Raw genomic sequence first — 27,341 nt, forward strand, 5'->3', positions numbered from 1 at the left:
AAAGTGGGCTCCGAGGGGTAGTAGTTGTTGTCATGGTCCTGAAACATAGGCTCGCTAGGAGATTTGTGGAGTGTAGCTGGTGGAGGTGCTACGAAGACAGGAGTTACTAGTGGAGGAGGGTATGGAATTGGTTTAAGGGGTGGAGATTGTGGTGTACGAGAAGTGGTGCCCCGGTAGTGTTGGTAAATGGGAAAGCTCGGGGATAGATCGGTGGCAGGATGATCCTGAGTTTGAGCCGGTGGTGGAGTGAAGGTAGGGTTAGCCGAGTAGGCGAATGGCGGTTGTCCTTTAGCCCAGGCCTGATACATTTCGGCCATTTGTTGTTTTAATTTGTACATCTCTTCTTTTATGGCGTTAACGTCCAACTCTTCTCCTTCAATGACACTGGTGTCTATATCTGGGATAGACATGATTATTTCTCCTTTGGATCTGGTTTGGTAGGGGTGGGTTGCCAGTATGCTTAGGTGTACTAACTGCTTGAATTCTGGAACAACAACCAAACTTGTTAGTGATTAGAGTTTTAACAAATAAACAACCACACATAGGGATGCAATGCACCTAGGCAATTAGTCATTTCTACCATGTATTTGCTCGGTTGCTTGTGTCATCCTAGCTTTTCCTGACCTTTTCCTTTTATTGTCACTCACGCCTATCTTTTATTCCCCTCCCCTTTTTTCATTTTATTCTTTTCTTTTGGTTGTAGTCGAATCTTATGAAGATTGCCTACGTATCATGACCCTGCATGAATCAGACCGAGCATAGTTCTGGTGGAAACAATTATTATTATTTTTATTTATTTTAACAAACGAAATAGTACAAAGACAAAAATGACATTACATTTGGACAACACTTTAAGAAAATGGTTTAAAAGAGTCGACATGTACTAAAACATGACTATTATATGAAAAGCTTCAACAACTATGACTATGCTTCACTCCATAATCTTTTGCTTTCAATCACTAGAACATCTGCTCACGGGGGAGCTTGACTTCGGCTGACCCCCTAATGTACGGTACATCCTCTCTAACTCTACTGCAAGATGACGGGCAAAAGTAGGCGCATGCTCCAAGAACCTTTCATAACCCATCCTCTGGTAGTTCACATAACTTTGAGAAGTATAAATGGCCAAATCATGGATTTGTGCTCTGAAATCTTGGAGATTTTGGTCTTGGTTTTGCAATTGCTGTTGGCGAGTGGTGGCTATATCTCTTATGTGGCCCTCGCGATCTAAAGCTGACTCCAATTGAGCCCGAAGTCTGGCCTGCTCGAGTCTTGCCTGTGATATCTCCCTATCAATATCTGCATGCTGATATTCTCTGTTGTACCTTCTCATTTCTTCCAATTGTGCATGGAGCTGAGCCTTTGAACGTATCCAATGATCCTTCTCTTTCTCGAATTGAACCATTTCTTCTTCAAATCTCATTACTTGGTGTTTTTTACTAGATTTGACCTTCTCATTCAACTGTATGATTTTTTCCTTAGCTTTATCTAACGCCTTTTTGGTTCTTGCCAAAATGGAGTCATAATCTTGCATCCTTTCCATCATATTGGAAATGATTTTCTGATCTTTCCAACTTCTCACTGGCGCTTCAGAGGCTTTCTTCATCTGTTGAAACTGAGCGCGGAGAGTTTTATTCTCGCAAATCAGACTCTTCTTTTCACCTTCTGCTTCTTGTGCTTATAAGTCTTTCTCCGAATTGAGGTTCCTCAGGCTTTCTTCTAAGGCATGAATAGTTGCTTTGTACCCCTTTTCCTTTTCACCCCAAGACAACCGTTCTTGGATTTTGTCATCAAAGGCTTGAACATGCGGTCTTTTATGGGCCTTCTGGGATCGGGTTCTAGTACATCATCCACACAGGATCTTTTCTCAAACCACCTAGCATAACCCAGATTTATCTCACCTTTCGCAGGATCTGGAACTTGGGTGTCATCTTTCAAGTATCGATAACCATTCCAAATCCGTTGGATTAAAGCCTCAGGGAGTGTGGCTTCAGGGTGTAGCTCAATCACCTGCATACTCAAATCTTCATCATCAGGCACCACTTGGTATCTCCCTAGCTGTCTTAGAACTCTCTGTGGCGCATACGGCTGGACACTTCTTAAACCCAACAACAACAAATAACTTTTTAAGGTTGACATATGTATCACCTCTCTTACCGGGAGCCATCCCAAAGTCCACTCAATTTGACTTTCCATTAAAGATCTTAAATGGGATATCCAGGATTCCACCCCTTCTGGAGATTTATAATCTTTTATTCTTTCTTCATAACTCTCAATGAAATTTTCCTTGCTCGGACCATACTGCATGAACTTGGGGTGATATCGGAGTTGTTCAGTCAACCACATTTGCACCAAAATATTGCACCCTTCGAAGAATTTTTCCCCGGACTTACACAAAGTCAACGCCCAATAAATGTTTGAGAGAATGATCGGGGCAAGAGTGTGATGTTCTTTGGTAGTGAGGACTTGTACGACTCTGGCTATGCGAATATCAATCGTGCGCTCTTTGTTTGGGAAGACCATGACTCCCAGAAAAGCCACCATGTAAGCGAAGCGACGGTGAATCTGTCAGGTGTCCTTATTTTGTTTATTAGTAAGGCCCTTTTCATGAATTTCAAATCCATCCGGCTTTCCGAACCTTGAATATAGGAAGTTGAAAGAAAAACACCCTTTGACAACGTTGCTTTTTCTTATTTGATTACTGATATTCAGAAGACCAAAGAATCGGTGTACAGAGGGAGCTTTTGGGAATATAAGATTCTGGTTTCTCAAATCTCCGTCAAAACCGGAATATCCAGCTATTTCTTCTAATGTGGTAGTAAGCTCGAAATCAGAGAAGCGAAAGATATTGTGAACAGGGTCCCAAAAAGTCCCTAGTGTCGTGATCAAATCATCGCGTGGTTTAACTTTCATAATATCTGTGAGAGCTCCCAAATACTTAATGACCCATTTCTGACCATCTCCTCCTAATTCATACCACCACATCTGAAGCCGAACTAGAAAATCATCCACATCTGTGAACGGTGGATTTTGGATGGTGCTCATTTTGTACCTGTGAGTGATTTTAATTTTAAAAACCAAAATCAAGACTCATTTTGAAAAAAACATCAATATTTCTAAAAAAAATATTCATAAAAAAAAACACTTCGATGAGGAAGATTTAAAGGTTGTGTTTGCTAACCGGCCAAATGTTTTTTTTTTAAAAACAAAACGACCAAAGGCGGCTGTTCTTGCAAAAACAGCCTTCCGACGCCCTTTTGGGGACATTCGGCATATTTTGGACAAGAATGGCATCGCCTTACTTATGACAACACAACGACATTTATGTACCCACATTTTTATTTATTTATTATCTATTTCCTTTTTTAAAAAAAAATAATTGGACCCGATGTGGGTTGCCTACGTATCTCACATCCGGCGAGAATCAAACTTACGTAGTTCGTAATAATAAAACTATTTTTAAAAGAAACACAAAATCTCCTTCTCTTTTTTTTCCAAATTTCGACAGAATTTCAAAATATTTTGGAAATTATTTTTTTTTCCCGAAAAACAGCCAATTTTCTTTCTCGGTTCTCACATTGATTTTCCTTTTCTAACTTTTTCCTATAAGATGGTCAACATGCAAATCCGAAACAAATGAATGCACAAGTAGCAAGTAAGATGCATCAGGATGGTCTTTTCATTTCGGGTACACCTGTCCTAGACAGACCCAACCCCTGTGTTGAGTCTCCGAAGTCAAATGCACATGATGCAAACAAACATTCCTACTAGGGATCCGGCATGAAGCTGAGTTATTCTAAGTGTAAAGCCTGGGATATACTATTCTAGACCTGGCTTACCCAAGCGGACAGCTTAAGCCGAAGTAGGGGCAACGTACCGGGAGCACGAAAGCCTACTCAGCCTAGTTACTTGGCCCAACTTCGTTCTATTTGGTATGACTTCAAATAGAAAGGTGGGTCACGCGCACGTGTGCACCATAAATTCAGAAGCCTCAGAAAGAAGAAGGGTTTTGTAATAATTTATATATACAGTTCAGATAATATCAAAGCGGTAAAAAGCAACATTTCGCATATTAAGCACAAACATGTGAATAAAATTAGATAAAAAATAAAGCCAAATATAACAATTATTCTAAGCTCAAATTCTTGAACCCTGAACCAGAGATTCTGGGTTCTTGTCCCCAGTAGAGTCGTCAGAGCTGTCACACCTCTTTTTTCCTACACCCGCAAGGGTATAAGGGAGTTTTTCTTTTCAATTTAAGTGACAATCGATACGGGATTATTTAATTAAAAATCAGAGTCGCCACTTGGAATAATTTATGGTGTCCCAAGTCACCGGTTAGAATCCCGAATCGAGGAAAATATTGACTCTGTATTACAGTCCGCGAGCAAGAAATCCAGGTAAGGAATTCTGTTAACCTGAGAGAAGGTGTTAGGCACTCCCGAATTCCGTGGTTCTAGCACGGTCGCTTAACAATTTATAATTGGCTTAAATTATTTAATTACGTGTTTAGAAACTACATGCATTTTACCTTTACCGCTTTTAATTACGTGATTTACTCGTACTTAAAGAATTATCGAGTTACGCGTACGTATACTCGTGTGGTTTGGCGTGTCATGTTACGTGTATACAATTCACAATACTTAGTTTATTTAAGAAAAAAAACTTAGTCAAAGTCGCGCGGACGCGTACCTTAATTTATTTTGAAAATCGTAATTATGTCACGCGAACATGTACACAATCACGATGGTTGATTTATTAAGATCGTACCTAAAAGCATACTATCGATTTGGTTTTGATGTAAATGTGTGGAAGCACGATTTTCATGGCTCAACAGTGAGCCTTCCTCATTCTCGCATTTTAGGATTAAAATTTCAAAAATTAAATACTTGCATTCTTAAGAACTATGTTAACAGAAAACCAAAATATTACCACACAAAGCAACAAATTTTGCTAACATAGAAAACTGAGCAAAACAAAAAAAAATGAAACTTTATAGTCTTTTGATATTAAAACAAAACTTTAAACAAGCTACCTAACGCACTTTATGAATTATATATCTTAAGTACATAATCTTTCTCTAGCACATAATCTTTCTTCTCCCTTTTAAAAAAAATAAAAGATACCTACCAAATTAACACATAGAAATTTTCAACTTTCTTGGCTATGCAGTTAAAAATTATAAACGTTTACTCAGAGAAGAAAAACTTTTCTTTATGTAAAAGAAACTTACTATAATCTTATAAAGAAAATTTATTATAGTTTATGGTCTATTCGCAAGAATGATTAGAAAAAGTTAACCTATTTGTGACTTAAGGATACTATAGCACTATTTTGTCCATAATTAACAACTCTTTATTAATATTTAAAAAGTTTAGCCGTAATTGCGCGAACACATACTCCGGTTTATTTTTAGAAATCTTAATTATGTCACGCGAACGTGTTCACAATCACGATGGTAGATTAATTAGCGCCTAAAACAAACTTCGATGTCCAAGGTGCGATGAAGCTTAATCCGATCCAAATCTTTTAGCAATTAGCCTACACATATCTTTCCAAGACTTCAGTTGCAATGGATGTATGCGGGACAACAGGAAAATACCACACTTAAATTCAAATACTAGAAAAGAGACTTAAGCATTTGCTAAACCACGTGAATCAACATATACACAGAATTACACTTTAATCAAGATTACATTGTCAAATGAATGAATTTTAAGATGCTGAAGATAGCAACTTTGAGCATAATTACCTGCGGAATCCATTTCCTTAATTATATTTATCCAAGATCATATAGCTCCAAAGATTAAAGTCAACATACTGAATTCAAGAAAATTTTATCTTAATTTAAGTGAAACATATATCAAGTAAATATGAAAACCTTATGTGTGAGTTAAAACAAAACTATACCACTGCTAGGGAATTATGCTGTACTATATTAACCTGAAAGGACTCAAATAAAAAGGACTAATACCTTGAATACTCACAACCTGAAACAAATAATTGTAGAAGAACCAAATACACCTAAACTAATTTTTAACCAAACTTCAAAAAAAAAAACCTCAAACATGCCTAATATGAATTACTCAAAAGACCAATTATACAGTTGTGCAATGCTCACTCACTCTTTTTTATATATATATATCACTTGGACATAGTTCAAAATAAATAAAAAAACTAGGATCAAATATCAACATTAATTACAACCTGAAAACTTGGCTACTTAAATAGAAACTAACTAAACTACATTATGAATCGAATGAATGAGATAAACATCATGAAATAGACATAGTTATAGCACAAATGGATCTACTACTAAGATTTTAACATTGCCTTCATTCCGTCTCCAAATTGAAATTTACATCATGAGGGATTCAGAACTTGTACCTGGAAATTAAAGGAAAAGAGGTGAAGGAAGAGTAACAGCAACAGAGCAACAACTTTAGCAAACCAGTTCAGACCAGAATTTTGAGATGAAGCAGTAACAAAAAAAAAGTCTCAAACAAGCTAGGACTTTCAACAACTTTAACCGAGCTTTGAACATTCAAATTCAAACCATTTCCATATTAATGGAGTCAAAATTCTCTCAGGAATTTGAACAAATCCAAAACCACTAAAGAGATACAATGGAACATTAGTTCTTTATCATTTTCAGTGTTTTCTTTCTTTTGACTCTATTAAACTCTCTTTCTCTCCTTGGATTCTATAAGTGCATTTTTCAATCCTAAATCCCTTCACTTCTCATTCTATATTCTCTATGTGTTTTTCTTTTGACTCTATCGATCTCTCTCAAGCTCTATTGGATCTCTTCTATATTCTGTCTCAGAATGTTCTTTCTCCCTCTGTCCTCTTTCAGAATATATCTATGAACTCCTTAAATAGGCAATGGGAATGCCCTTTGATTCACAAGATGGCCTTTAAACATTAAAAAATTGATTCCACTCAACCCCTATTGAATTAAATTTTCCAGTAGTGAAATCTAAACCGTACCACTATAGAAGCTTCTTAATTAGGTGACTACTTTAAACTTATACTAATCAATTCTTACCAACATAATTAAACAAGAAGTTAAACCAAATTATTGAACTAATCCTAATTACTCTGACTAAGTGATTAAATGAGATACAATTTCACAGTCTTAAATCAAGCTGATATCCCAATTATACGAAACAAATCCACAAAACCAATCTTAAAGAAACAACAGTGAATAGAAATAATTTATACCAAAGAATTGGTCGAGTTTTCAATTGAAATCGACCAGAGAAAAGAAAAAGAGATGGGGAAAGATGAACAATAGAATAATACTAATGAAAATAAACAAAAACTAGGAAAGAACTCACTGGACAGGCTCGAACTTGGATTTGACACTCTGAATCAACCCAAAATATTACCAAACGTTTGTTCTTGGTGCAGAACAAACGAGCATTATTATTTTGTGATGAAACAAGATTGAATAAGCCCAAAAATCCAGCCAAATGATCTTTCATGCACTGGTCAGAATTTTAGGGTTCTAAGGCTCGAACTCAGATTCGATATTTGAGGAGTTTTGGATACATTCGAGGGAAACTAATGATATATTGGGCATGAGGGGGTTGTGGAGGTTATGGGGTGTCAGCTTGGGGTCGATTGGGTAAACTAGGGTTCGGGTCCGATCTTTGATCTGAAATTCGAGGGATTCCAGGGATATTTGAGGGATAAGGTTTGTGGATTCGGAAAGAGGGGAGTGAGGGGATTCTATGGTGTAATGATGGGGTGATTTGGGCCACCAGAACCGTCGTGAGGCGATTTCTGGTGGGCGGAAGGCGGCGGTTCATGGTGGCGTTACATTTGGTCTCTGATGAGAGATGGGGGGATGAAATGGGAAGGGTCAGGTTTGGGGGGGTTTGATATATTAAATGTTTGATTTAATTAGGGTCGTTGGATGATTGGAATCCAATGGCTCTGATTAAATCATAAATGGGAAACGGGGTCGTTTTGGTTTCATGGGGCAAGACCGGTTCAGGGGTGGGTATGGGCGATGGGGCGAAGTTCTGGTTGTTGGATGTAGATGAATGGATGGTTGAGATCTGTTGAAATCGAAACGACGTAGTTCTGTCCCTATACTACGTCGTTTCGCTGGTCTCAGAGACCTGAAAGTTTGGACCGGGTATGGGGCATAAATTTTTTTAGGCCTGCAGATTTGGGTTTAAAGAACAACCCAAACTTTGATTTTTCATTTCTTTACTTTTCAAATTAATTCCTTCTTTTCTTGTTTTATTTTCTCAAAAATTAAAATCCTAAATTAAGTTATAAAACCAAAATTAATCTTAAAAATACTAATTCACTCTAAATTATAATTAACATGAATAATTAAACGCTAAATTAGAAGAAAACCACACAATTTGACTAAAAATATGTTGTTATTATTATTATAATTATTTTTTCATTTTTGTAAAACTCTTAATTATTAATTAATCCAAATAGGTAAAATCAAATACTAAATGCAGATACTATATTTTTTGTATTTTTTAATGTGTTAATAAAATTAAACATGAACATAAACATATGCAAATAATCAGGAAAATAGCGTAATAATTCCTAAAAGTAACACATAATTAAAGAAAAGACCTAATTTTGGGAATTCTTTTGGAGTAATTCGTGTGAGGCAAAAATCACGTGCTCACAACAGTGACTCTAGGTACTGCAGGTACATCAAGGTTGAGGAGGTCGTGGGAGCTATGAGTAAGATGTGTAGGGACAGAGCGACCGGGCCTGATGAGATTCCAGTAGAATTTTGGAAGTGTGTGGGGAAAACGGGTTTGGAGTGGCTGACTAGGTTGTTCAATGTTATTTTTCACTCGAAGAGGATTCCGGAAGGTGGAGCACGGTGGTCCCATTGTATAAGAACAAGGGTGATATCCAGAGTTGTAACAACTATAAGGGTATCAACTATTGAGTCATACTATGAAAGTGTGGGAGAGGGTGGTTGAAGCGAGGTTGAGGATGACGGTGTCTGTTTCCGACAACTAGTTTGGGTTCATGCCGGATCGTTATACTACTGAAGCTATACACCTTGTTAGGAGGTTGGTGGAATAGTACAGAGATAGGAAGAAAGACCTGCACATGGTGTTTGTTGACCTGGAGAAAGCGTATGACAAGGTTCCTAGAGAAGTTCTCTAGAGAAGCTTGGAGGCAAAAGGCGTGCCGGTCCCCTACATTATGGCGATTAAGGACATGTATGATGGGGCAAAGACTAGGGTTAGGACAGTAGGAGGCGACTCTGAGGATTTTTCGGTTGTCATGGGGTTACACCAAGGTTCTGTGCTTAGTCCGTTCTTATTCGCCCTGGTGATGAACGCGTTAACATACAATATTCAAGGGGATGTGCCATGATGCATGTTGTTCACCAATGACATAGTTCTGATTGATGAGTCGCGAGTCGGTATTAATGAGAGGTTGGAGATTTGGAGACAGGCTCTGGAATCTAAGGGTTTTAAGCTTAGCATGAAGAAGACGGAATGCCTGGATTGTAGTTTAGCGCTGAGCAGGAGGAAATGGGCATGGATGTGTGGCTTGAATCATAGGTCATCCCGAGTAGAGGCAGCTTCAAGTACCTTGGGTCGGTTATCCAGAGGGAAGGGGAGATCGACGAGGATGTCACACACCGCATTGGGGTAGGATGGATAAAGTAGAGGTTAGCATCTGGAGTATTGTGCGACAAGAGAGTGCCACTGATACTCAAAGGTAAGTTCTATAAAGTGTGGTTAGACCGGCTATGATGTATGGGGCTGAGTGTTGGCCTGTTAAGAAGTCGCATATCCAGAAGATGAAGGTAGTCGAAAAAAGGATGTTGAGGTGGATGTGCGGGCATACTAGGATGGATAAGATTAGGAATGATGATATTCGGGAGAAGGTGTGCGTGGCTCACATTGATGACAAGATGCGGGAAGCGAGACTCAGATGATTCGGGCATGTTCAGAGGAGAAGCCCAGATGTTCCAGTAAGGAGGTGCGAATGGCTGGTTGTAGAGGGCACGAGAAGAGGTAGAGGACAACCTAAGAAGTATTGGGGGAAGGTGATCAGGCAGGATATGGCGAGGCTTCAGATTACTGAGGACATGGCACTTGATAGGAACATGTGGAGGTCGAATATTAAGGTTGTATGTTAGGAGGTAGTTGAGTCTTGCCTTATGTCATAACTTTGTGGGATTAGTTTGGTAGGGATACTATTTCACTTCTGCTTTGTATCTTTCTTCTGGATTATATGTTAGTTCCTATTTTACATATTTTACCTATTTTTCTTATTATTTCTGTGGTGTTACTGATTTTGTCTCCTTTTGTCTTTTTGTTCTCTTGAGCCGAGGGTCTTTCGGAAACAACCTCTCTATTCCTTCGGGGTAGGGGTAAAGTCTGCATACACACTACCCTCCCCAGACCCCACTAGTGAAATTTCACTAGGTGGTTGATTTTTGATAATTAGTTTTTATCATTTCTTTTTTGTCACCTATTCGTCAGTGACATCAATTTTTGTTTGTAAGAATTGTAATGGATGTAAATTTCTGTAATACATCTTAACATCTAGAATAAGCTTAGTAAGTGTTTGGCTTTTCTTATTATGTTTATCATAAGGAAAAGCTAATATCTTATCGTTCTTTAACATAATTTTAGATAATATCAAGTAAGATTTAAATCCTATATATTTGAACTTATACCAAATAGTCATAAGAGTTTTAGTGGTACGCCTTCTTCTATGTTGTTGCCCTGTTATTTTAACAACTGATTCGATTATTTATACTGTTGTATACTTTAGTAGTAAGTAAATTATTACAGTATTTGACGTACAAAATTATTTTATGTAATATTTTAAGGGATGAGTTTATAAATATAAACGAGTACGCTGCCTAAATAACCATGTAAACATCACTATTGTTTTGATAATACTTTTATGTTCTTGCTCTTTTACTTTGAATTTATGTAAATTATTAATAATCGGTTTAACATTAAAGCCTAAAAAATCAAATTTTACAACTTGTTCTTCAAATTGGATTTTACCAATACAAACGGTAGTTTTAGAATATTTTAAAAATAGAGTAGACTCCAAAGGTCTCAACTGAGTTTTAAAAGACTTAAAATGCTATCTAGAATACCTTTCAAGCATAGTATAAGAATTATTTTTTTCCACAAGTTTAAAATTATTTAGCACATATTAGATAGTATATACAATGGAAAATGGGCTATAATTTAGCTTGCTCACGGTATATGATGGGACCTAATAGAAAACCTTAGAAATTTTATCCTCATCCCTTTATACAAAAAGATGAAAATCCTTATAACTTGTATCATCTTACGTGGCTTAGTGTACATGCAGTCAAAGTAGAGTGATTATGTAGCCTTTGCAAAATAGCTCAATCGTACCCTTTATTTACTTATTCTGTATGATGACAATTGTAGTAATAATGAGTTAATCAATTGCCAAACTGTTATAAATATATTATATTATGGATGTTCATTTAGTACTCCGTTGTAAATAAGCTTCCTGAAGAAGCTTATCCATATGAGACTCCACCGTAAATATGTTTATCTATTTAGTACTATATTGGAAATAAGCTTCCTGAAGAAGCTTATCACTTCGGTACCCAGTTATGGATAAACATTACCCCCGGTAGAAGATTATCCATACCGGGTATAATGAGCTTATCTTTTCAGTACCCGGTTATGGATAAACATTACCCCCGGTAGAAGATTATCCATACCGGGTATAATAAGCTTATCCATTCAGTACTCCGTTATGGATAAATATTGCTCTCAGTAGAAGATTATCCATATCTGGTACAGCAGCAGCTTACACAACAGCTTGTAGCAGCTTACACAACAGCTTGTAGTAGCAGCTTACACAGCAGCTTATAGTAGCTTACACTGCAGCTTGTAGTAGCAGCTTACACAGCAGCTTGTAGTAGCAGCTTACAGAGCAGCTTCTTTTCTTCTATAAATAGAAGATATTTCAGTTCATTATGTACATCAGTTTGAATTCGAATAATATATCAGTTTCTCTCTATACTTGTCTTTACTTTATAGTCTTTATTTTATAACACGTTATCAGCACGAGACTCTGTCATCTCGAGCAAATATTTTGAAAGTATCTGAGGTAAGAACTTTCTTTTCCTAAATAATGTCAAATCTTTCTAAACTTGAATTTGTAGCCCTGGATATATCGGGCAAAAGCTACATGTCTTGGGTGCTTGATGCTGAAATTCATCTTGATGCGATGGGTCTGGCAGACACCATCAAAGACAAAAATCAGGCATCAAACCAAGACCGTGCCAAAGCAATGATATTCCTACGCCATCACCTTGATGAGAGCCTGAAAATGGAATATCTTACTGTTAAAGATCCAGTCATACTGTGGAATAATTTGAAAGATAGATATGACCACCTGAAGATGGTCGTTCTTCCACAGGCACGATATGATTGGACTCATTTAAGGCTACAAGATTTTAAATCTATCAGTGAGTATAATTCTGTTATGTTCAGAATTATTTCCCAATTGAAGTTATGTGGTGATAATATTACTGATCATGATATGTTGGAGAAAACTTTCACCACTTTTCATGCCTCGAATATGCTCCTGCAGCAGCAATATCGAGAGATGGGATTTAAAAAGTATTCTGAACTTATCTCACATCTTCTTATAGCAGAGCAACATAATGGGCTATTAATGAAAAATCATGAAAGTCGACCTATTGGTTCTTGTCCATTCCCTGAAGTGAATGAGACGAACTTCCACCAAGCTAAACGTGGAAGAGGTCGTGGCCCCAGTCGTGGTCATGGCCGTGGTCGGGGAAGAAACCCCAATCATGGTAATAATAATGCACCAAAGAAGCCTCCTCACCACCAGCAGTGGAAAAGGAAGGAACAAAAGCATGAAGCGGTGCAAGCGCCAAATGTAGAAAATGCATGCTATAGATGTGGAGGAAAAGGGCACTGGTCACGTACTTGTCGTACGCCAAAGCACCTGGTTGAGCTTTATTAAGCCTCCCTGAAGAAGACAGAGAAAAATGCTGAAGCAAATTTTATTTCTGAAGATAATTTAGACTTCATGCATTTGGATGTAGCTGATTACTTTGCACTCCCAGAAGGAGAAATGTAATCGGTGGTGAATCTGTAGAAATATAAATATTTTAATTTTTGTTATTTGTAATAGATAGTATGGTTATGTAATTGTTGTACATAAAGAAAAATTATGATTTGATAATGATGTTTACTATAATATATCTTATTTATGTCATTTTAAAGAATATGAATAATATTATTAGATCAACTTAAACTCTAGCAGAGTTTGCAAGAAATATACAACCACCAGAAGTAGTTATATTTCATATATCTCATTGTAATTATATTTTGTTAACCACCAGAAGTGGTATATGTCTATGATCACCAAGAGTGATAATTTAGGCTTTCTATAGTTACAATTGAAGATAAGCTACATAAATATTCTCTATATTAAATGCACGCCTCGATTTGCTCCTGAAGTAGTAAATATTTTAAAAGAGGTTGAGGCATCACAATTCGATGTGATTAATGCGCATTCAGATAATTATGTTCGATTTCCTGAAGGATGAGAACTTTTGATAATATTAATCCATTCCCTGAAGTGAATGTGACAATACTAATAAGTCGGGTAAATATGAATGCGCTCTTGATGTGAATACATTACAATTCACCTCCAGAAGAGTTAATATAATTGAGAGAATATATACTCAATATTTCGTGTTTTAAATTTGCTCCTGAAGAAGTAACACAGTTGAAATTGCCTCCTGAAGTGGAAAAATATTATAAAGAAGAGTTTTCGTGTGCTTAAACAATTGTTTTACATTGTTTATTTGATTGTGATTTTCTCTCATGACACCAGCAGTGTCTGAGCAATATTTGATAGTACAAAATGTATCAATAACTCCTGAAGAGCTAAATGTTTGCCTAAAGAATACATGACACCAGTAGTGCCAGATAAATATTAGATTGTGGATAATAAATTAAGGCTCTCGAAGAGCTTATATACAAATATGTCATTCATATTATATGATTATGGTCAAAACATATGTTGTAGTAAACCTGAAGTTTACTAATACAAATGGCTATCATATTGAGACTACAAATGATTGGAAGATTGATTATCTTCATGTTTCCACAATCATAGGGGGTAAAATAATATGTATGTGAGAAGTTACCTGCCTTATTCTTTAATTTGTACTATATCATGTATCACAGTAAACCAGAAGTTTACTAAAGCAAAAGTTTATGTCATTCTGGTTTACTAAGAGATAACACATGACATGATAAACTTGAAGTTTTTATTTGCCATTTTTAAATGAGCTATTTGAGAATTCAGATAAGCATATACTAAAGAACTAGAAGATTCTTCAGGAATTCTCATGTGTTGCTTGTTCTCATAATGAATTGATTATACCAGTTAAAGTTGGGAGTAAGACCCCTGATTCTGAAATATATAAAAGGTGAATATGGGCCCGTTCACCTATCATGTGAACCACTTATAGGTGCATATATGAGATGGTTACATGTGTAATTATTGTCAACCTGCAGTTTGACATTTGGAATTGCTTTTCTCAATTAAGAGCATAATTTTCAGATTATGAAATCAAGACAGTTCATCTTGATAATGCTGGTTTATATCCAAGCTGGTTTAGCATTGAATACCTCCTATTAATGTCTAAACCATTGCTTATGAGAACAAAGCTTCATGTGTTGGTCCAAGATTTTTTAAATTGCATATAGCAGCACTTGTATGCATCATATCAACAATATATGATAAGTCCTCCCTTCACAATTGGTTTAGGATCAGAAACCAAATATTTTTACTATCTTTTGTTTCGTGGTATATGATTAATTTCTCTACCATAATACACAAAGATATGTTTCCCAAAGATGATTGGGGATATATGTTAGTTTTTCTAACATTTGGGGGATAGAATAAACAGTTGAAAAATATGCTATATGAAACGAATTATCATGATCCTCACTTAGAAGATAATTCAAGTCGAATGCCAGAAGCATTTGTTGATCCAAAATTAAATATCATATTTCAGCTGCAAATGCTCCTATTAAAATTAAAGTCCCTGAAGGATAGAGTTTACTGTACGCATGAAGCGTGGTAGACCAATCGGTTCCAAAGGTAACAATCCTTAAAAAATAGTAGGAGCTAACGATCAAAATGATCATAATGAGGAGGAAATATGCTCTAGAAGAGCCCACGACATAACATTTCATGAAACTCCCGGAAAAGTTCAGGTACCTGAAAATAAAGAAAGTGATGAGATCTCCACAAGTTATGTCGCTTCGGAACTGACACAAAATGATCGTCGACGATACATTTAATACAATATAGTGCACAATATTGTAAACGATTGTGAGGATCGGACTAGCAGTCCAGACACTTGAAGATGTCGTACCATTTAGATACAAGTCTTAACCTATATGACTTATTTGGCTAAATCTATATGAAGATCCTTGAAGGATTGAAAATGCCCGAAGCATATAATTCAAAGTCTTGAGAAATGTACTCGATCAAAATATAAAGATCTTTGTACGGTTTAAAGCAATCTGGGCGCATGTGGTATAATCGCCTTAGTGAATATTTGCTGAAAGAAGGTTACATAAATGATGTTATTTGTCCATGTATTTTTATAAAGAAAATGACATCAGAATTTGTTATACTTGCTGTTTATGTTGATGACATAAATCTTGTTGGAACTCTAGAAGAGCTCCAAAAGGCAATTGAATATCTTAAGAAAGAATTTGAGATGAAAGATCTTGGAAAGACAAAACTTTGTCTTGGTCTGCAAATTGAACATTTAGCAGACGAGATCTTTATCCATCAATCTGCCTATACAGAAAGGGTCTTAAAACGCTTTTACATGGACAAAGCGCACCCATTGAGTACACCAATGGTTGTTCGATCACTTGAAGTGAATAAGGATTTGTTCCGACCTCCAGAAGAGGACGAGGAACTCCTTGGTCCCGAAGTACCCTATCTCAGTGCAATTGGTGCACTAATGTATCTTGCTAATGCTACAAGGCCTGACATAGCATTTTCTGTTAATTTACTAGCAAGATATAGTTCTTCTCCTATACGGAGACATTGGAACGGGATTAAGCATATATTGCGATATTTAAAGGGAGGATTTATAAAAGGAGATAGAACGAAGCACATTTCACCAAAATTGTTCTACACACACGATCTTCAGAAAAGTGGTGACATTGATGTGCAACAAATCCGTTCAAGTAATAATCCAGCAGATTTATTCACTAAATCTTTGCCAACTTCAACTTTTGAGAAGATGGTATACAAGATTGGAATGCGGAGACTCAAATATTTGAAACAAGGTTTTCATCAGGGGGAGTAAAATACGTGATGCACTCTTTTTCCCTTACTAAGGTTTTTCCCATGGGGTTTTCCTTATAAGGTTTTTAATGAGGCACCTAACAATGCATCTTACTAAATATGTGTACTCTTTTTCCTTCACTGGGATTTTTTCCCACGTGGTTTTTTCCAGTAAGGTTTTAATGAGGCACATTATCTTTTTAATGAACATCCAAGGGGGAGTGTTATAAATATATTATATTATGGATGTTCATTTAGTACTCCGTTGTAAATAAGCTTCCTGAAGAAGCTTATCCATATGAGACTCCACCGTAAATATGTTTATCTATTTAGTACTATATTGGAAATAAGCTTCCTGAAGAAGCTTATCACTTCGGTACCCAGTTATGGATAAACATTATCCCCGGTAGAAGATTATCCATACCGGGTATAATGAGCTTATCTTTTCAGTACCCGGTTATGGATAAACATTACCCCCGGTAGAAGATTATCCATACCGGGTATAATAAGCTTATCCATTCAGTACTCCGTTATGGATAAATATTGCTCTCAGTAGAAGATTATCCATATCTGGTACAGCAGCAGCTTACACAACAGCTTGTAGCAGCTTACACAACAGCTTGTTGTAGCAGCTTACACAGCTTACACTGCAGCTTGTAGTAGCAGCTTACACAGCAGCTTGTAGTAGCAGCTTACAGAGCAGCTTCCTTTCTTCTATAAATAGAAGATATTTCAGTTCATTATGTACATCAGTTTGAATTCGAATAATATATCAGTTTCTCTCTATACTTGTCTTTACTTTATAGTCTTTGTTTTATAACACAAATAATATTTCTTCAAGCTGACAGGACGACCCCAAGCTCCTCAACTGCCTCTTATTAATAGTAGGAATATAGGAATGTAACATCAGCGCAAAATTTAACTGCCATTCTATCCAATTAGAGTGCTAAATGACAATTAGAATGCCAAGAATTCCTAATCAGTGGCGGATGTAGAGTATAGTTACTGGGTTCTCGGGAACCCGATAACTTTTACGGAGATCTTATATATTTATTAAAAAATTCATTAAATATCTATAAATATATAATTGTGAACCCAATTATTATTGTATATTAATTTAAGATTATAATAGGAACCCATAAACTTCAAATTCTAGATCCGCCTAGGTTCCTAATAGAGAGATCACTGAATGTTTAGGTGGGTTCAAGTGTATACAAAGAGTCCGCTGACCAGGAGGATGGACACTAATTCTATATTCAACCAAATGAGATAAAAGTGTCTTTTATATGTTGCCACCTTGCAAAATAGTTTAAGAGTCATATTATTGGGCTTTGAGCCCTTCCACACTTGCTGCCACGTTTTTTGGAGGGGATGATTGCTTTATCATCGTTACTAATATTGTCATATTAGAGAAGCAAGTATTATTATTAATATAATAATATGCAAGTCAATTGGTACTTTATATTTATGTATGATTAAACCCGGGTAAGGATTTGCTCCAGTAGGAAAAGCTTCAGTAGATGTCAATACTGTTGTTAATCAATGCCGCCTGTCCAGGGTATCATTCAAAGGCTATGATGCATCTTAACTTTTTCCCTATTAATGGTTAAAAACTGTAAATCAAAAAGAAATAAATGTCGCCGAACGTTTGTAAGGCTTTATTCTCTTTAAATTTTAATAAGCTATAATCAAGTTAAAAGGTAATTAAAAAAAGTGGCAGTTACAAGTTGCATAATATGAACATATTAACATTACAACAAGAAACATAATAATCACTAAATATATATATAACAATGCATATATAATATGCTCTAAAAACGAAACAAAGTAAGACTTAATAAATAAATAAATAAATGTGACAATTAGAAAAATAACAGTAAATGAGTTGATCCGCCTTTCATGTCTTTGTTGCTTTTCAAATGTACTACAAAAATAGGATAATAAAAGAGGTTCGATTTAAAATAAATAGAAGATGATTTTGTTTAACTAAATTAACAATTGGTTATAGCATAATAAAAGAAGAAGAAGAAGAAGAAGAAGAAGAGAAGAAGAAGAAGAAGAAAAGAACAGTACTTTTCAAATGTTCATATTTTTGTTCTCTTCATTTATTTCATATCTTTTTAACCATTAAATAATATGAATAACTAAAGTAGATCCTAACCTTGGAAAAATTTTCTGGACATGTGGCATTGATTAACAATAGTATTGATATCTACTGGAGCCTCTTCTACTGGAGCAAATCCGAACCCGATTAAACCGGAGGATGCAATACCGTCTTTTACTCTTCTGTCCATTTACTTTTATATCTCAAATTGAACAGGTGCAATAAAATAAGGACGTTTTTTTTTGCTCGAAAGTTTCATGACCCACACAAATCCAACTTCCAACAGAGGGTAATTGTGGAGCTTCCAACAAAGTACAAGGACAAATTTGGTATTTTACCCATAAAAGAAAAAGGAAAAAAAAACTATCCCACATACTTAAGAATTATCTCAAATTACTTAATATACATTTTACTTTTAATACACTTTATATATAATTATATATCCTACTATCATGGTCATGTGGTATTATATAAAATAAATACATACACTATTATTTCATTAAAACATCCATGTAAAAAAAATTGCACATGTTTTCTCAACTTCTAATTTTCTTAATCTCATATAAAGAGTACAAAACTTCATACGCTTAATTATTAAAATGGTAAAAAGATAACCTTCTTTTCTTGTGAGAAAATAATTCATATCTTTACAATAAAGAAAATCTCATAACCTTATCTCATATTATTTGTATAATTTAAAACATATTCGAAAGTGGTAATATTAATAACTATATGAAATCATATTTTTTTCAAACTATTTATTTTTATTTTTTTTACAAAAATGTTATACTCAAAATACCATATCAAATATATATATAACGGTATCAAGGTTGTTAAACTTACGGGATGTAACACCGAGCCTTCCTCTCCCTAATTTTGGCTAACTTGTGCAGCTTCCTATCCCCTCCTTTGCCACCAAGATTCTCATACAATCTTTCAAAAGTTGCAGTCTTGGTCGCCGTAACCGCGAGCTTCGCATATCTCCTTGTTTTCTTGTAGCACTCCCTATACGACCTTCGCTCTTCCTCATTCGTGCTCCTCACTAGCTTCAGATACGCCGCTTCTTAGCTTTCACTTTTTCTTGGACCTCCTCATTCCACCACCAATCCCCTTCCACCCGAGTAACCCTTCGAGACCCCTAACACCTCCCTAACAGCTTTCCTAATGCAGTTTGTTGTCATGGTCCACATACTACTCGCGTCCCCACTGCTCCTCTGGGCCCTCATAGCCAACAACTTCTCCCTCAACTCCTGAGCCTTTCCCTTAGTCAAGGTTCCCCACTTGATCTTAGGTTGTCCGTACACCGCTCTCTTCTTCCCTACTCCCTTGACCTCCAAATCCATTACTAGGAGCCTATGCTGCATCGACAGACACTCACTCGGGATAACCTTGCAATCCGTACACAGGCCCTTATCACCTCTCCTGAGGAGAAGATAATCAATCTGAGCCTTGGCAACCCTACTCCGGAAAGTGACCAGGTGATCCTCCCTCTTCTGAAAACCCATGTTAGCTAACACCAAGTCAAAAGCTTTAGCAAACTCCAACAACGAAGTACCGCCCTCGTTCCTAGCCCCGAAACCGAACCCTCCATGCACCTCGTCATAACCTCTAGCCATCTCCCCAACATGACCATTAAAGTCACCCCCTATGAAAATCTTCTCGGATGCTCTATAATGTATTACGAAGTGTAAAATAAGCATCTTTGTCCTTAATATTTTTGTGCCGAGCTAAAAATTGTTGGAGTTGGACCTTCCCAAGCATCTTGAATTGGTGCATTAAGATCACGTTCATCCTCGATTATCATGTTGTACAGTATATTTCAGTTTTGCACTTGACTTCATTCCCAAGCATCTTGATAATCAATGAACATTATGTTATTTATTAACATATTATAATTTCGTTTTGCACGTTTCATTTTTTTTATGGTTTTATATTTTATACAATTATAACTTATAATAAAATTAACTTACAATTTAATATAAAAATAAAATATACAAAAATTAATTTATAAAAATTATACACCAAAAATTAAAATATAAAATTAATATTATAAAGATATTACATAAAAACTATAATTAATTACAAAATTATAATATGTTAAATTAAAAGTGTTATATAATAAATGATAATATTAAAATAATAGTGAATAGTAATAGTGTTGATGAATAGTGTTACACCAAATTTGATGTAACATTATTAACACACCAAAATGGTGCAAAAAATGGTATTGGATTGGAGCAAAAAAAAAACAAATCTTACACTAAAATGGTGTTTGGTGTCAAAATTGGTGTTGTATTAGAGATGGTCTTCGAAGAACTGTTTCTTTTTATCATTTTTCAAACCATAAATCCCAATTCTGAGTCATTTAATGGATTTAGATGTGTTTCGCATGATGGGAAATATTTTTTTGGAAGATAATTCGTTTTTTGGTGTTAAGTTGCCAGAGGCAATGTGATGACCCAAAAGGGTCATCACTTGCGTTGCAAGTGCATTTAGTGTTCCGAGGCCTAAAAACTTTCCTTTTTACCCCACCTTGATTTATGTGCATGGTCCGGACCTATATTCGGAAAGCCTTCTATGTGAAAATATGAGAAATAGAAATTTTAGAGTTAAAACTTTGATTATGATTGACTTTGGTCAACATTCTTAGCAAACGGACTCGGATTCGTGTTCCGACAATCCCGGGAGGTCCGAAGTAAAATATGGGACTTGGGCGTATACCCGGAAATGAATTCTGAGGTCCCAAGCCTTGGAAATCAATTTTTGAAAGAAATTATTTTACTGAATTATCTAAGGAATAAAGAAAAGAATTAATGTTTGAAACCATTGTTATCGGGCCCGTATTTTGGTTCCGGAGCCCGGTACAAACTTGTTATGGTATTTGAAAGATAACTGTGAAATTTGGTGAAAAACAACGTTTATTTGACGTGAGTTGGACTTCCGGTTGAAGAGTTATGGACTTTGAGAGTTCTTGATGAAAATGTTGAGTTTTGAGGTTTAATTCATGATTTTACATGTTATTTTGATGATGTGATTGCACGAGTAGGTCCATATGATGTTTTTGAGTTAGTATGATATTTGGTTTGGAGCCCCGAGGGCTAGGGTGAGTTTCGGGATGTTTTTACACTTAGGAAAAAGTTGCAGATTCAGCGAAGTTGCAGGTTTCTGAAGCCAGGTCTCGCGGTCCGTGGTGGAAGCTTCGCGGCCGCGGTGGGGACTTCGCGACCGCGGTGTAATTTGTGCGATCCGCGGTTGTCACACCTCCTTTTTCCGCACCCGAGAGGGTACAAGGGGGTTTTTTCCAATTAAAGGACAATCGAAACGGGATTGGTTTAATTATTTCAGAGTCGCCACTTGGGAGATTTAGGGTGTCCCAAGTCACCAATTTTAATCCCGAATCGAGGAAAATAATGATTCTATATTATAGTCTGCGTACCAGAAATCCGGATAAGGAATTCTGTTAACCCGGGAGAAGGTGTTAGGCATTCCCGAATTCCGTGGTTCTAGCACGGTCGCTCAATTGTTATATTCGGCTTGATTATCTGATTTTATACAAGTATGAACTTATGTGCAAATTTTAACTTTTAACCGCTTTATTATTATTGTTTTTACAAGAATGTGAACATCGCTTAAAACACGTCTTTGGACTGTGTCACATGAAATGCACCCACAATCCGGAACGCATTTTATTTGATGTTTTGAGATTTGGCTTTGGGTCGCATGAAATGCACACCCGAGTTTAAGAAAGTAATTTGATTAAATCGCGTCTAAAGAGGCTAACGCGTTATTATCTTTAGGGAAGGCAGTGAAATTCACTAAACGGTCCATCCCAAATTCTAAGTATTTATTATGACTAATTATTGAGGGACCCGCAATTTGCATTTTTATTTGGCGAGGCTCGTCTCATTCATTATTAAAAAAAAGGAATTTGCAACGTCATGTAAATGCATCTCATACCACGTCACAATCAATGCACCCGTGGTTATAGACACATTTCGATTTCGTTGAGATTTGGATTTGGGTCACATAAATGTGCACCCGAGTTCAGGGAGATAACATTATTAAAGGCGCGCCTAAAGCAACTAGCGCATTATTATTTTGGGTAGGGCCGTGAAAATTTGCTAAACGGCCCGTCCCGGAATCTAAGTATTTAGTATATACATTTAGAGGTCCCCGCAGCTTGTGCATTTTTCGAGGATCGCCTCATTTTATTTATTAAAGGCAAGCCTAAAAGCAATTATGATTTTTTACCCATGACGTCATCTGAGGTTAAACGAAAACAACGATTCTAATAAGTAATAATATCCCTGGTAAAAATAAAATAAAAAAAAAACGATTCAACCAAGACGACTCACAAACCGTTCAGATGTTTTCACAGTTACTTCAAGCTGGCAATAACTATCCATAAAATAAGCATTTTTAACACGACAACAAAAAATTGCATTATTGGCATTCATCAATACTCTCATTTGCCTTGAACCCTAATATACGAAATGAACAAAATGAAGCAAAGGATGAGGAACAATAACCTTTGAACTTCGACAACCTCAGAACGACAAACACGACCCCGACGGGACTCAAGCTGGACTTCACTGGACGAGGAACAACAACAAAAAACTCGGAACAACCTCGACGTTCCGGACCTCGACGAACGACGACGACCTCAATGGAGAGAAACCTCGGCCAAAACTGCCAACGCACGAAATGTTGGTGGCTGCTGCATTTCTGTTTTTCGATGCAACAGGTTGATACGTGAATATGAAGCAAAAGGGGTCGTTTGGATGCTGGACTGGGGACTGCGACCAGCAGTGGTCGTCGGGGTTGCAGCGATGGAAGGAGCCGGTAGCGGGCATCAATAGTGGTGTTCAGTAATGGTGTTTGGACGTGGTGTTGGACGTGAGGTGGTGGCGATGGCTGGAGCCTGGACGTGAGGAGGAGGGGGCTTAACGGGAGGTGGTGTTTGTTGGTCGTGATGCTGGGGAAGGTGACGAAGCAGCAGGGTTTTGGGTGTTTGTTGACGGGGGTGGTGGTCGACTGAACTGGGCAGCAGGTTATGGACAGTCGTTGGGTGACGGAGTGGTTTCAGGTAGTAATGGAGGAGTGGTCGTTCGTGAAGTTGGTGGAGGGGAGTTGGTTTTCGTAGGTTTTTTCCCCAGTAGGGTTTTCTGTTCCCTTCCTCCTGAAGAAGGATATTCAACAGTTCCCTTTTTTAAAATCCTTTTCCAAAAGTCCCCCCCCCCCCCCCCCCCCCCCGTCCTCCTTTTCTTCTTCTTCTTTATGAAGAAGAAGATGATGAACAGTACTATTTTTAAAAATTCCAAAGTCTGTTCGTTGGTCCCCTTGTCAAATGTGTTTGTCCGTGTTTTGTAATGTTTTGCCAAGAAAAATGAGCCCCACGCGTGGTGGGGTTCAAGGTTTATGTCCCCACGCGTGGTGGGGTTCCCCATGTGTCCTGGACACGGTTTATTATGGGCTAGGTCCGAAAATTAGGCCTAAAACCGGGTAGTTTGAACCCGAATATTATTCTTTTGCCCGGACCCGAGAAATAGGAACACGTTGCTTAACTAGTCCTATGTAAGCAAAATAACTACCAAAAATAAGACTAGTATTCAAACAAAACTATATATTTTTTAAATATTTTTTCAAGATTTAAAATAGCTACAAAATATTAATAAAACTATTTTTGTAATTTTCGTTTTTTTTAAATATTAAGATAAAATATGAAGTAATGTTTTTTTTTTGTATTTTTCAAAGTTAAAATGACTATAGAATATTAATAAAACTATTTTTTGTAATTTTCGTTCTTTAATAAAGACAAAAATATGAAGTAATATTTTTGTATTTTTCAAAATTATAATGACTGCAAACATTAATAGAACTATATTTTTTGTAATTTTCGAATTTATATAAAGTACCAAAATAAAGTACAATTTTTGTATTTTTCAAGTTTATGAGAGATACATAAACTAAAATTTATATATATATATTTTTGAAATTTTTCTTTTTGCAACGGAATAAAGTAAAAATAGTTAAAATAGCTATACTAGACCCAATTTCACATATTCACGCTAAAAATGTGAAATTCTCGGGGAGGGTCAAAAATCACGTGCTTACAGCTGCCCCTCTTTGACTGGAAACACGAAGAGTTTTCCGACAAAGAACGACTAGACGTGTTTTTGACCCGACCATTACTTGGACGGACTACACTGAAGGAAAGGGAGGGAATGTGACCGAGCCCTGGTATCTGAGCTGCCTACATATCCTTGGTTATACAGGAATCAGGCCACGTGTAGTTCGGGAATGAGAGAGATAGTGAAGTGTACCGAGGTGAAGAGCCGATCGAGGTGTCGTTCCGTTGAGGTTCCGGTCCGCGGTCCTGTCATTACAACAAAAATGAAAAGTGAAAAAGACTAACTAAGCCTATCAGCTACTAGTTACAAGGATTCCTATCTCTTAAGTCTTCTGAAACTTGATCTTGAGTCTTGAATGATGCTTCATACAGACTTTGGATTTGAACCTTGATACTTGCTAGTTGTAGGTGCTAGTTCTTGAGCAGACCACATTTGTTCTCCACTTCCGTATTTTGGACTCTTCTCTTTCTTCTTTTTTTCTTCTTCTTTTTTTTTCTTGTTTTTTTGTTTTTTTTTTGTTTTTGTGACCAGCTTCTGTTGATCATCCCAGACTATTGATTCGCATTCTTGAGGCGAGCTTCTAACTTGGATTGAATACTGGGGATTTCTGTTGTAATCCTTCTGCTTTCCAGTGGGTCACTGCTTGATCTTTGACAGGCGGACTCCTGACTTCTTCGATCTTTGACATACCACAAACTCCGTTCTACAGGCGGGTCCCTGACAATCAAAACAAACAAAACAAACAAAATTTCCTAACCCAGTTTGCATTGGGGAGGTTTGTGAGTCGTTAGCAAAATCGTAGCCCACTGACACTACTAATGCAGTGCTGAGAGTGAACTAAACACTAGATTAGGATGTATTCCCTTGTTATATAGGTGGGTGCCTAACTTCAATGCTTGAAATGTAAGGACTGAAATGTATTCCTCTGTTATTATGGGCGGGCTCCCAATTTCAACACTTGAAAAGTAAAGACTGAAATGTATTCCTCTCGTTATACAGGTGGGCGCCTGGTTTCAACAACAATTTAGAAAATAAAATCCTATTCGAGGGCGAATGAACCCAAAATATCCTATTCGAGGGCGGATGAACCCAAAATATCCTATTCGAGGGCGGATGAACCCAAAATATCCTATTCGAGGGCGGATGAACCCAAAATATCCTATTCGAGGGCGGATGAACCCAAAAATATCCTATTCGAGGGCGGATGAACCCAAAATATCCTATTCGAGGGCGGATGAACCCAAAATATCCTATTCGAGGGCGGATGAACCCAAAATATCCTATTCGAGGGCGGATGAACCCAAAATATCCTATTCGAGGGCGGATGAACCCAAAAATATCCTATTCGAGGGCGGATGAACCCAAAATATCCTATTCGAGGGCGGATGAACCCAAAATATCCTATTCGAGGGCGGATGAACCCAAAATATCCTATTCGAGGGCGGATGAACCCAAAATATCCTATTCGAGGGCGGATGAACCCAAAATATCCTATTCGAGGGCGGATAAACCCAAAATATCCTATTCGAGGGCGGATGAACCCGAAAAATATCCTATTCGAGGGCGGCTGAACCCGAAATATCCTATTCGAGGGCGGATGAACCCAAATATCCTATTCGAGGGCGGATGAACCCAAAATATCCTATTCGAGGGCGGATGAACCCAAAATATCCTATTCGAGGGCGGATGAACCCAAAATATCCTATTCGAGGGCGGATGAACCCAAAATATCCTATTCGAGGGCGGATGAACCCAAAAATATCCTATTCGAGGGCGGATGAACCCAAAATATCCTATTCGAGGGCGGATGAACCCAAAATATCCTATTCGAGGGCGGATGAACCCAAAAATATCCTATTCGAGGGCGGATGAACCCAAAATATCCTATTCGAGGGCGGATGAACCCAAAATATCCTATTCGAGGGCGGATGAACCCAAAATATCCTATTCGAGGGCGGATGAACCCAAAATATCCTATTCGAGGGCGGATGAACCCAAAAATATCCTATTCGAGGGCGGATGAACCCAAAATATCCTATTCGAGGGCGGATGAACCCAAAATATCCTATTCGAGGGCGGATGAACCCAAAATATCCTATTCGAGGGCGGATGAACCCAAAATATCCTATTCGAGGGCGGATGAACCCAAAAATATCCTATTCGAGGGCGGATGAACCCAAAATATCCTATTCGAGGGCGGATGAACCCAAAATATCCTATTCGAGGGCGGATGAACCCAAAATATCCTATTCGAGGGCGGATGAACCCAAAATATCCTATTCGAGGGCGGATGAACCCAAAAATATCCTATTCGAGGGCGGATGAACCCAAAATATCCTATTCGAGGGCGGATGAACCCAAAATATCCTATTCGAGGGCGGATGAACCCAAAATATCCTATTCGAGGGCGGATGAACCCAAAATATCCTATTCGAGGGCGGATGAACCCAAAATATCCTATTCGAGGGCGGATGAACCCAAAATATCCTATTCGAGGGCGGATGAACCCAAAATATCCTATTCGAGGGCGGATGAACCCAAAATATCCTATTCGAGGGCGGATGAACCCAAAATATCCTATTCGAGGGCGGATGAACCCAAAATATCCTATTCGAGGGCGGATGAACCCAAAATATCCTATTCGAAGGCGGATGAACCCAAAATATCCTATTCGGGGGCGGATGAACCCAAAATATCCTATTCGAGGGCGGATGAACCCATCTTCAAAAGCT

The 27,341-nt window shown here is 37.2% G+C and overlaps 1 protein-coding gene across 1 annotated transcript; it reads right to left on the reverse strand.

Moving 5' to 3' along the window:
* Positions 1 to 19,569: 19,569 nt before the first annotated feature.
* Positions 19,570 to 20,094, reverse strand: LOC107832146 (uncharacterized). The gene has a single exon (XM_016659953.1). It carries the CDS (start codon positions 20,092 to 20,094, stop codon positions 19,570 to 19,572), a length of 525 nt encoding a protein of 174 aa, XP_016515439.1.
* Between the last annotated feature and the right edge of the window lie 7,247 nt (positions 20,095 to 27,341).

Source organism: Nicotiana tabacum, chromosome 6 (genome assembly GCF_000715075.1).
Source record: "Nicotiana tabacum cultivar K326 chromosome 6, ASM71507v2, whole genome shotgun sequence".
In the NCBI taxonomy this organism is placed as follows: domain Eukaryota; kingdom Viridiplantae; phylum Streptophyta; class Magnoliopsida; order Solanales; family Solanaceae; genus Nicotiana; species Nicotiana tabacum.